The sequence below is a fragment of the Salvelinus namaycush genome, chromosome 24 (assembly GCF_016432855.1).
Source record: "Salvelinus namaycush isolate Seneca chromosome 24, SaNama_1.0, whole genome shotgun sequence".
Lineage (NCBI taxonomy): Eukaryota > Metazoa > Chordata > Actinopteri > Salmoniformes > Salmonidae > Salvelinus > Salvelinus namaycush.
Genome location: NC_052330.1, coordinates 22,944,914 through 22,957,636, shown reverse-complemented (window position 1 = coordinate 22,957,636; position 12,723 = coordinate 22,944,914). Strand labels below are relative to the sequence as shown.

General features: G+C 41.6%; 1 protein-coding gene across 1 annotated transcript; it reads left to right on the top strand.

Annotated features, from left to right (window-relative positions):
* The first annotated feature begins 7,859 nt into the window (after positions 1-7,859).
* LOC120019094 (CLOCK-interacting pacemaker-like) lies at positions 7,860-11,396 on the top strand. Its single transcript, XM_038962348.1, has 3 exons — positions 7,860-8,115; positions 8,685-8,854; positions 9,021-11,396. Exons 2-3 carry the CDS (start codon positions 8,743-8,745, stop codon positions 10,025-10,027), a joined length of 1,119 nt encoding a protein of 372 aa, XP_038818276.1. The 5' UTR covers positions 7,860-8,115; positions 8,685-8,742; the 3' UTR covers positions 10,028-11,396.
* The last annotated feature ends 1,327 nt before the right edge of the window (positions 11,397-12,723 follow it).

The window sequence follows — 12,723 nt, the reverse complement described above, 5'->3', positions numbered from 1 at the left end:
CTGAGCAGCACACGCAGATCTCTGAACTACCTGGGCTGAAGTAGTCTCTTTTCCGACAGTCACTGGCTGCTCTGGTATGGAGTGCCATGAGTCTGACACATGAAATAAAGAAAAGATGCCCGCACACTAATGAATGCTCAAGTTGTTTTATTGTGCAACACTGACAAAGGTCTTTGTCATTTTGGGTTGTAACGTGAGCTTTGAGAAGTGTGCTATTTCATTTAATTTTTTTAAACCAGTACCTGCAAATCATTTAATGTGTGTACACTATGTTTAAAACATGAATTATCATCCATTTCTGGCATGAATAAAAGATGGCAGTCAGAACTGGAATACATGAAATGTGGCTGTATTTGATTCAAGGTCTTCTATCCTCCTGGGTCCATATCAATTTACACATATCAACACACACATTCCCCAATCCCACAATGACTTGTAATCATACAGCTGAGATCACCATATGCCTGTATCCTTAAAACCCTGAATGAACCTCTATGATCTGGCCTGGTCCCAGTCTAGTGGATTATGGATCCAATATGGACATTGGTAGGTAATTCTGGCTGGCCGGGCAGGTAGGTTTTGAGTACAACATGTATCGCCCACAAGGAGGCGCCATAGGGAAACCAAAGTGTGCCTCAGAGGTCACAAATCATAAACTTTTTAGGCGGTTGTTACTGTGTGTCTGTCTGGGAACTGGTGTGGTGTCATTACCCAAAATGCAGCTGGGCCCAGAGACTGGGAAATCTGATATAGCTCAGAGTCCAATCCCCAGTTTGACTTAATCTCTGCCTGTACAAGCACACACAAAAAACACCCACTGTCCCTGTCTCCCTCACTCTCTTTAGGCTTCCCCGGAGCTATCTCTGTTGGGGTCTCAGCATGACATCACTGAGCCAGACCACACAACAGTCACACTACTGTTCTCTTCCTGAGCCTCTCCATGTTGGGAGAAAGTACTTCTTTGGAAACTCTCTCGGATATGGAGATGGGTATAGAACTGAAGGACAACAGTGTCTAGTCTACCAATCCTGTATCTAGTTTACCAATACTGCATACTAACCAAACGGTACTAACCCCCAGAGTAAGTGATTCAACTCCCGAGAGTAAGTGTTATGTGAGAAGAGTGAGATGCGAGGGGGAGGAAGGGAGAGAATAATGGAGAGAGAGAGAGCGAGCAAGCGAGATATGAGGGAGGGAAGGGTAAAGATAAGGAGGGAAGGATAGAGATACGGAGAGAGGGAAGGATAGAGATAAGGAGAGAGGGAAGGAGAGAGGGATAAAGATAAGGAGGGAGGGAGGGAGGTATAGAGAAAAGGACGGAGGGAGGGATAGAGAGAGGGAGGTATGGATAGAGGGAAGGCTGGAGGATAGGGAGAAAGAGGGAGGGAATCTTATACGCTGCTTGTCTCTCCTCCAGACACTCACATTCAAAACAAACCTCCCTAATTAACTCGTTGTCAATCACTCTGTTTTTAATAACATAAATTATGATTCCACAGAATCACTACTAGTAACTGTATTCACCATCATCAGTGTAAGAGTTGTTTTATCAACTAATAACAGGGCTGTGCCATTATCATGAATGTAGATGGAAGGTAATCTCTCCTAAGGTGTGAGTAGCATGGCCTATGAGTTGCACACCCCAAGTCGATGTTTTATGTACACTGGCCCGCAGAGTGTTGTCCAGGCAGATAGTGCTTGTGTCTATTGCAGGGTTCTACTCATCTTCATCCACTTTAAAGACTATCTGCTGCCGCAGGGTCAGAAGCACCAGCTCACTCTAACTTGGGTGGTAAAAACATTTGTTCTGAGCCCACTGGGTGCAGTTTAACATCTAGTTTTGAATTAAATTTGGTTGAGTTGTCAACTAATGTGAATTCAACCACAGAAAAGTCACCATGTCATTGGATTTAGGTTAAAAGTCACCATGTCATTGGATTTAGGTTAAAAGTCACCATGTCATTGGATTTAGGTTAAAAGTTGGGTAAAAAAAAGCCTTTACGTTGATGACTTTATTCAAATCCAATCAGTTTCCATGTTGATTCAACGTCATCACATAGATTTTTTGGGTTGAAATGACAGAAAAACATTGATTCAGACAGTTTTTCCCCAGTGGGAGAAAACTGTATTGGTAGTGGATGTAAGGGGTGCTTTCCTCCCTTATGAAGTGCTTTGAGCACTTGGAAAAGCACCAAATCCAGTTCATTATCATAATGAATTCATTATCTGTTAAGATAAATAATGATGATAATCTTTAGATGCTGAAGGTCATCAATCTGGCTTTAGTGTGAGGGGGGACTGGTATATGGAGACATACTGTATCTCCTCCTGCACAGGTCACAATAATGAACTGTCATGTTCCTTCCCTCATCAAATATCATCCTCTATCACTTTTAGAACCACATTAGTTGTATTAAACTGCACATAAATTGATTCAGAGTGCATGGTAGTAATAATAAAAAACTAAACAGGAGACAAAATACTCATTTAAAAGTAGGTCTAAAACACATATGTTAAAATGTTAATACAAAATCTCAATTCGTTTTGGTTAACATCAAGGTGGACTGACAACCATTTAGCTGCCTGCACATAACTGGGAAGAGAGAGAGAGAGCGAGAGAGCGCGAATGACATTATGGGACATTTGAATGCTTTGATAAACACTTTAGTCAAAGTAACCGGATTGAATTTCACTTCACTTATCACTTTTGGATTATGTCCAAGCGCCGCAATATAGTAGGTAGCCGATCCAACAAAAAGTCAGTTCTCCTCTGACAGATCTTCACGGTCGGCGATGGTCATCGGAGGAGCGCTCAATCGGTCCTCATTTCTACAACGCGTGATAATGGTCACATCTCTTCACCGTGACTCACGACTGTCACTGCCGCTCAGTTTTGTGAAATTTAGCCAGGCTATATTTCTTTTAAACAATTTGACTACAAAAAAAGGACAACTTTTTCCTTCAAAATGCACAGTCTCGGCGTCTCGCAGATGTTGGCCTCTCTTCTGTTCCGTTTAAAACCTGCCCAGGTAAAGTATGACTGTTTTTATATATGTCACTATCAAGAGACAACAGGGAACATGTGTTGTGTAAATGGACAAGCAATTTTGTCATCTTGGGATGATGTCATGATTCTGCTTTACTACTTCATAAATCATCGTTTAAGCCTACTCCTTGAAAACTGCTACTCAGAAAGAATGATATGCTATCAATCATTCCATGACTTTTAATACAGCAAAACTAGCACATCACATTATTGTAAGGTTCTTTATTGTATGTAATTTGTTCCAAATACTGGGCTCTCTGTAAAGGGTGAAGTTCTGCATAAACACGTCATATTTCTGTATCTCCAATTTATTCTCTGGCTCCAAAATATGACTCCCATTACCACTGAGAGTCACATTTAGAGCTATTTTCTCTCATACTGTAACTCACTTTTTGTCGTCACAGTAAGTTCACCATTAGGGAGATAGAGTTAATCCTCTCCTATAGCTCATACTGAAGAGCTCCAAGAGAAATCAGGGATAAACCAACTATTCAGGTTCATCATGCAAGCTAGCCTAGTGGTTGAGCGTTGGACTAGTAACCAAAAGGTTGCAAGATTGAATCCCCAACTGACAAGGTAAAAATCTGTCGTTCTGCCCCTGAACAAGGCAGTTAACCCACTGTCCTAGGCCGCCATTGAAAATAAGAATTTGTTCTTAACTGACTTGCCTCGTTAAATAAACGTTTTTAAAAAAGCACATTCCAGTATAACTACGCATTGAACAGGAACTGAGGTGTCACCACCTGCATGGAGTTCTTTAGGTTTTCTGGGAAATGTAGTTTACATTTACAGGTTTAATAGTTTATACAGGGATGTTGAAGTTGCACCTGGTGTATTCTACTATTCTTACTCTGAATAGTAAGTTGAGACCCTAAATGACTTCAAATCAAAATCAAAGCAAATGTTATTGGTCACATACACATGGTTAACAGATGTTATTGCGAGTGTAGCGAAATGCTTGTGCTTCTAGTTCCGACAGTGCAGCAATATCTAACAAGTAATCGAACAATTCCACAACAACTACCTAATACACACAAATCTAAGTAAAGGGATGGAATAATAGGCTGACCACACCGCTCGCGGGCGTCAACGAGCATCTGCGTTGCCAAGGGCTAACATGCTGACCAGACCGGACACGTCGCGTGCGCGAGCGTCACAAAATAAATTTTGAAATCTATGTTATTCAATTATTGCACCCACACTGCTTGCGCGCGCTAACGAGCATCTGCATTGCCAAGGGCTAAAATAGAAGTCATTCCTATTTCTGACGCAGATCACACTGAAAGTCCTGCCTCTCCCATCTCCTCATTGGTTTATAGAAGCAGGTACCCACGTGCCATCTCCTCATTGGTTATACCCACGTGGGTGATTGAAAGACGAACTTTGTTGCCAGTCGTCGTGGTAATACAATGAAAGTTTAGATGCGATCCCCATATAAGTTCAAAGATGAAAAAGCCTGGAAGGAGGAGAAATGACTAGAAACGATTCGGTTGGCCTTTTTATGTGTGGATTAATTGTCGGAGTAGAGGTCATTGTGCATTTCAGGTAAAATAACAACTCCATGTTTATATCCCAGGACAAATTAGCTAGCAACAGCAAGCTAGCTAAATAGGACAAATTAACGTTAGCTAGCAAGTGCAAGCTAACTAGCTAAATTGCCATACATGTTTAATGCTTCTCGACCTGTCCCCAAATTAATGTCATTGGTTCAGAGTTTGTTTTGATATTTTAACCTGCGTGTCGTGATCGCGTTTGGTGTGGGGAGGCAAAATACATTTATGCACGATAGCGCACGATTGCGCACGCGCGCCGCCAGTTTGGGTTCCGTGTAAAATAGAAGTCATTCCTATTTCTGACGCAGATCGCGCTGCAAGTCCTGCCTCTCCCATCTCCTCATTGGTTTATAGAAGCTGGTACCCTCGTGCCATCTCCTCATTGGTTATACCCACGTGGGTGATTGAAAGACGAACTGTTGCCGGTTGTCATGGTAATACAATGAAAGTTTAGATGCGATCACCATATAAGTTAAACGATGAAAAAGCCTGGAAGGAGGAGAGATGACTAGAAACGATTCGGTTGACCGTTTTTATGTGTGAATTAATTGTCGGAGTAGAGGACCTTGTGCATTTCAGGTAAAATAACAACCTAATGTTTATATCCCAGGACAAATTAGCTAGCAACAACAAGCTAGCTAAATAGGACAAATTAGCTAGCAAGTGCAAGCTAACTAGCTAAATTGCCATAAATGTTTAATGCTTTTTGACCTGTCCCCAAATTAATGTCATTGGTTCAGAGTTTGTTTTGATATTTTAACCTGCGTGTCGTGATCGCGTTTGGTGTAGGGGGACAAAATACATTTATGCACAATGGCGCATGCGCGCAGCCGGTTTGGGTTCCGTGTAAGCCGTCTGGCACAAGAGACTTATTGTGAGAGATACCAGACCCAGAAGTTCTGACTGAGCGCACATTTGAGCGACCCGTGACAGTACATTTACTTTGTGCTGTTAAAATGTATGCTATAAAATCCAATGATTTCATTGGGGGAGTTCCCCCCTCATAGCAAATACAGTTGAAGTCGGAAGTTTACATACACTTAGGTTGGAGTCATTCAAACTCGTTTTTCAACCACTCCACAAATTTCTTTGTGGGAGGCCGACAAACCTGACTCATTTACACCAGCTCTGTCAGGAGGAATGGGCCAAAATTCACCCAACTTATTGTGGGAAGCTTGTGGAAGGCTACCTGAAACGTTTGACCCAAGTTAAACAATTTAAAGGCAATGCTACCAAATACTAATTGAGTGTATGTAAACTTCTGACCCACTGGGAATGTGATGAAAGAAATAAAAGCTGAAATATATCACTCTACTATTATTCTGACATTTCACATTCTTAAAATAAAGTGGTGATCCTAACTGACCTAAGACAGAGAATTTTTACTGTGATTAAATGTCAGGAATTGTCAAAAACGGAGTTTAAATGTATTTGGCTAAGGCGTATGTAAACTTCCAACTTCAACTGTAGCTGGCAAAACAATCCAAGCTATTTTCACATGGCCTATGTGCCCATGGAGCTGCTGGCAGTCTTTCAATATACTTTGTATCCCTCATTTACTCAAGTGTTTCCTTTATTTTTGCAGTTGCCTGTAAGTTATATAAAGACTTATAATGTCTGTGTTAACAACGGAACCTGAGAGTCCCTATAAGAGGATATCATCTGCTGTACACACACACACATTTACACTCTGCAAGTGTCTTCATGTGTAGGATTATGCTCTTGACAGGGGTAGAAATATGAAATAACTCCTTTGGGTTCTAAGTTGTAACTTTCATCAGACAGTAAAGAATAACAAATCCATATGGATTCCTCTGTATGAAATGTATTAAAATGTAAATGAGTTTACAACAATGGACTTGTGTATCTCATTATTTATCTGTGTCAGACATGGCATGTGTGAATGACATTTTGAGTTGTTAACACAAAAGTGTCCTTGTCTTGGGAATGTGCTGTGTTCATTGTACTGGGGTCATGATGTGTTGTCTGACTGACTCTTGGAGAGGAAAAAAGATCTGATTGTCCTCATGTGGGTTGTTTTGATTTTGTGTGTGTTTGTGTGTGTGTTTGTGTGTGTGTCCTGAGAACTTCCCCTCCATCCCATCAGTTTGTTTTATAGTTAAAATAATGTAGGCCTACTATACTGCCCTACCAAGCAAAAAGGCAGTAACTGCTCATAGCGTGGAACTGAGAAAAATGGCTTTTATTTACCTTGGTTTTTTATTTATTTATTTAACCTTTATTTAACTAGGCAAGTCAGTTAAGAACAAATTATTATTTACAATGACAGCCTACCAAAAGGTATCTTGCGGGGACAGGGGCTGGGATTAAAAATACATTTAAAAAATATAGGACAAAACACACATCACTACAAGAGAGACAAAACAGCACTACATAAAGAGAGACCAAAGACAACAAAATAGCAAGGCAGCAACACAACATGACAACAACATGGTAGCAACACAACATGGTAGCAGCATAAAACATGGTACAAACATTATTGTTTCATGGTAACTTTATGCAGTTACTGCTAACATGACACCCATGTTCTCCAAAACACAATACAATAGAGGCAGGATACTTGTCCACATGATTAAACATGTATTTAATGTAGCAAAAATGACATTAACTCATTTATTACCAAATGAGCAGTTACTGCCTTTTTGCTTGGTAGGGCAGTATAGGGATTTAATAGCGTTTGCATTATTTGTTATGATTATGTTATAATTATGTTATGATGTTTTGTTATTAATTATGTTATGATGTTATGATAATAACATAATGGCATGACCAGGGAAAACGTGTACCCTATAAATAGTGTTCATCGAGTAAAATAACTGCAGGTGTGGCATGTGATTACAGAATAATTTGTACAGTTATGTGTTTACTTTGCAAGAGGAGCCTTGACAGCCAAAGGTTAGGTTTGGGACACAGTGGCTGAGAACTATTATGTAATGTAATATAAGACTAGGTCTCACGTCACGGATTCCCCATACATTTGAAATGCTTGTACTGTACAACTCACATGGTTTACTGTTCGACACAATGTGATCAACGTGCCACACTCTTGGCATACGGTCACGTTTCTTAGTTTAGTGCCAACTCATCGACCAATGAGAGGCCGCAAAATCTAAGTAGTGGGCGGACTACATAGACAAAAGAATGTGACGTATCCACAACTCTCCACGCTTGGAACACGACGAGACGCCCACAGACTTCCAAATATGGATATGTGAGGTATAAAACATTGGTATTAGAAGACTATCTTGTGTCCACTCCTGCTTTTCACCGCGGGGAGAACATTGTTGGTCATTCTGAAAATTGTACGGTCTCGAGCAAGACATTGTAACAGCGGGTTCTTGTGGCATTCCTCCCTGCATGTGCGCTAGCTGACAGGGGTGTACCATAAATCTAGTCCCGTGTACAGCACCGTTTATATTTCTACTTGCGGACACTACACTGTCACACCAGACAGACAGACTGTGGCCGCGGAGACTGGGAACGTTCGATCACAAGGTAGGGCAAGGGCACGAAGTACATTTGTACTGTTTCAATCATGTCTATGCATTGTTCTGTAATGTAATCGTTGCTAGCTAATACGTTTTAGAAAACTGTAGCTTGCTACGTTATTTTCAGACTTACTAGGTGGAATAGTATTCCGTAATAACCAAGTAACGTTAGTTAGCTAGCTAATTTCAATAGCTAGAAATTGGAGTAACGTTAACTAGCTAGCTAGCTGTTATGCTAAAACTGCAGCTAGCTACTGAAATATGATCCTAGCAGCAAGGACAATAACAATATATGAAATATGATCCTAGCAGCAAGGACACAGAAACAGCTAGATTCTAGCAGAATAAGAGCAGAAAGAGTATTCTACCCAGCCCAGGTCTGACGTTTTCAGTGTCCTATATGGGGGGGAACGAAATGCTATGATTGGCTGCAAGACTGGTTAATGTTTGCTAGCAAGTTGGCTACTACCGGCTAGATGTCCAAAAGTAGTGCACCACCTAGAACAGAACGAAGAAGTAGTAATAGGCATGTAGTAACCATATCATAATGCTGACATTTATTTTGGTGCATCCCAGGTTTCTTATCCATCTACTAACTACAGTGACAAGACCATTGAAAAGAAACAGAGACAAGATGAGTAGTACCAAAAGGAAAGCAGAGGGGCACACTAGGAACATGGGTAAACTACGAACCATGAAGTCTGTAAGCTCCAGAACAGACTCAGAGAGAGACTCTGGCTTCTCAGGTTTGTCCTTTCACTCTGATGTCTTCACTCCCACCCTTATCATCTTCTTTCTACTACACTTCCATTTATTAATTCCCAACTGTCTTCCCCAACCATATCATTGAAGTTCTCTTTATTTTCTGGTCCCGAAAACACCGAATCAATCTTCTCCTCCTTCCCCCTACAGATGCCAGCACCATAGACCCGACAGATTCTGAGGGCTCATCGCACTCGGTGTCCAAGAGAGAAGTTCAGCGCCCTGGATCAGTGTTGGGGGCACAGTCCTCACAGCTAGCTGTGGTGGGGGGGTCCTACTCCAACATGCCCCCCATGATCATCCAGCAGCCTCAGGTGGTCTTCCTACAACCTGTGGTCTCCCACTGCACCACCTCCAACCCCAAGGAGGCCTCCTCTAAACACCGGCGCCCAAAAAAGTTTCTTCCCATCCTCAGGTCCTACCCCAAGATTGCCCCTCACCCTGGGGACAGCTCGAGTTCCTCTGGGAGAGGAAGCTCTTGTTCTTCCTCCTCGGGGTCAGAGAGAGGTGGTTTGTCCTCCAGCCACCGGGAGCGCCATCACAACCACAGAGACAAACAGCAGAAGCAGCAGTCTGGTAGTTCTAGCTCTGGTTCTTCTGGTTCCAGCACCCTCAGTTTCCCTCCTCCAACTAGCTCTCTGTCCCCCTCTCCCCAGCGCAGGCTCGCCCTCTCCTTCACAGACTCCAGTGCCTGTAGCAGCCCTGCTAGACCCTCCCCCGCTGTCAGTAGATCAGAGTACACCCCCGCCCCGTCCTTGACCGTAACCCCTTCTCACACCCTCAACATTGAGCACCCTGAGAAACTCAAGTCCCAGCCTCTCTCCCTCCCAAAACACGCCGCCACAACCGACAACGGCGATGGAGATGACCACGACATCAAGCGTAAGCGCTTCTGCAACACGTACAACATCCTGTCCAAGTCTGGCCTGCTGGACATCACCCTAAGAACCAAGGACCTGCTCCGTCAGAACCGCAGGACCCAGGGAGACCTGGACCGGCTCAAGGAGCACACCAACCTCTTCCTGCAGGCCCTGCAGACCGGAGACACCAGCATCTGGAGCAAGCTGCAAACCAGCCTCCAGGAAGAAGAGAAAGAGGCCGAAGAGAAAGGGAAGGGCAGTGGGCAGCAGAGCATCTTAAAGGCAGATACAGATTAGACCTGGGCTAAGTAAAAGCAGGGTTTCATCTGTTAGATTGGGGAGAGACTGAGTTGAGGTGGGGGAGGCTGGGACTTGGGCTGACTGAGGAAGCTGGACCGGCAGTAATGTGCCCACAATGATCACGCAAACAGACAGTTACTCTGACCTTGTCTCCCTGCACTGCTGCCTGGTTCAGCTACCCTAAACAAGGCCAGGCAAACTCCCTCTACACACTAGCCTGCCTGCTTTACCCTAAACCAGGCCAGGCATACTCCTGGTAAACACTGTAGCCTGCCTGCCTTACCCCCCAAATCAGGCCAGGATGGATGGGAGGCTTCTGTATGATATGAAATCGCTCTATTCCCTATATAGTGCACTACCTTGACTCTATATAGTGCACTACTTTGATCCTATGTATAGTGTATGGGGAATAGGGTGGTGGACGTTGCATTCTCTCTTTTCTGTTGTACCCAGCCTGGCTCGCCTTCTTCCTGTCAAACCGCCTTCCTGCTTCTTAGAAGAAGTCTTGTTGTGCTCTGAGTATCTCTGAGATAAGCCCTAAGGGACTTTTTTACTGGAAGCTGAAAGTGCCCACCACTTGACACTTATAGCAGTCATCGTGATGAGTAAAATAGGCCTATATTGAAGAAGGCTTGCATGGTATAGTTAGTAAGAGTGCTGAGTGGATACCTGAATTAAACCCAACAAAACCACACGTTTTTGATGAAAATATTTGGTGTTAATTTAGGCTCAAACAAATATGTTTATTGATACGTTTTACAATACCCACTGGGCACACACTGGTTGAATCAACGTTGTTTAAATTACGTGGAACCAATGTGGAATAGACGTTGAATGACGTCTTTGCCCAGTGTGTAGCCACTTATACAGTAGGTTTCCACTGGAGCACGTCTAAGGAGAATGGAAAGCAAGCAGCACAGAATAATTTTTTCCCCTCGTGAATTCATGGACTAAAGACAGTGATTTACATAAAGACTCCTTTAGGACTCTAGTGAGGATACTGTTCATCAAAGCATTTTTTTTATACAACAAAGACTAATGAAAGTCCCTCAAATGGAAGATGGGCTGAAATCTTTTTGTCATAACATTTTTTGTAAGAGAATTGTCAAGACTTTATCCAAAAGCAGAATTTTATTTAAAACATTTTATTGTATTTGCACTCAAATAATTAGAAGGTAGTTCCAAAGGAATTTCTATGGAGCGTTGCTTATTTTCTTCAAGGCAGAAATGAAGATTCATTTGAGAACATCGAACCTGCATAGCTTCTTTTTTTGCTAAAGGGATGTTTTTTACTGATAGTTTCAATCGTTGTCCTTTTAGTCGATGTTCATTTAAATATAAATAAAAGTGTGTTTACTGTGCTGAACCAAGCGCTTATAACATATACTTCTCTTCATAAAATGAATGCCTTGAAATAAAAAAAATGGTGTGGGAAGTTACTCCCAAGTAAGACTAGGTTGGCACTACTTATCATAAGGTTAAGTTATTTTTTATCTGTTATTCTTTGGGTTTTGTAATAGATACACCAACATACAGTATCTCTCTCCAATGTTTGGTCATTCATGGCCTTATTTAGACAATTGATTATGTGGTCTCAAGGACAAAAACAAATTAGTTCTCTATACGAAGACAGACTCTCAGACATACCTTAGTGCCACATCTTGACATTTTGTCCTGCAAAGCATCTTTAATGGTTTGTGTGCCTCAGAGTTGTTACAAATAGAACGAATGTGATATCATTTGCTCATTTGCTAGATGTCATCTTGTGTAAATACTAGTAATAGGCCTCAGGTCAGCCATTTTAAAATGTGAGCTTCCTGAATTTATCATCTTTAAGAACTGAATAAGATATGTATTTGCTTGTTACCACAGTTTGAATAGGTGAAAAGTGTAAATGTTTGCTATTGTTGATTGGATACATATTTTGAAACTTGACTCAAATTGGGAGTCTTGTATTTAAATGTTGGCAGCTTTTTTTGTATCATTTTACCCTGCCTCCTTATCGCAAAGACATCAATTAATTGTGATTGTATTTCTCAATGTTTCAGTAGCACATTGGTAATAGCTCGTGATTGATGACAAATGGTCCATAGCCCTAACAGATAATTATGTACCAATGTTTTTCTATTACTATTCTTCTTTAAATGATACAGTACCAGTCAAAAGTTTGGACACACCTACTCATTCAAGGGTTTTTCTTTATTTTACTATTTTCTACATTGTAGAATAATAGTGAAGACATTACAACTATGAAATAACATATTCAATCATGTAGTAACCAAAAAAGTGTTAAACAACAAAAATATGTTATATTTGAGATTCGTTAAAGTAGCCACACTTTGCCTTGATAACAGCTTTGCACAGTCTTGGCATTCTCTCAACCAGCTTCATGAGGTAGTCACCTGGAATGCATTTCAATTAACCGGTGTGCCTTGTTAAAAGTTAATTTGTGGAATTTCTTTCCTTCTTAATGTGTTTGAGCCAATCAGTTCGTTTTGTGACATGGTATGTGTGGTATACAGAAGATATTTGGTAAAAGACCAAGTACATATTATGGTAAGCAAAGAGAGTTCATTAGAGTTAGCAATCTCAGAAATTGCAGCCTAAATAAATGCTTCACAGAGTTCAAGTAACAGACACATCTCAACATCAACTGTTCAGAGGAGAGCGTGACTTAGGCCTTCATGGTCGAA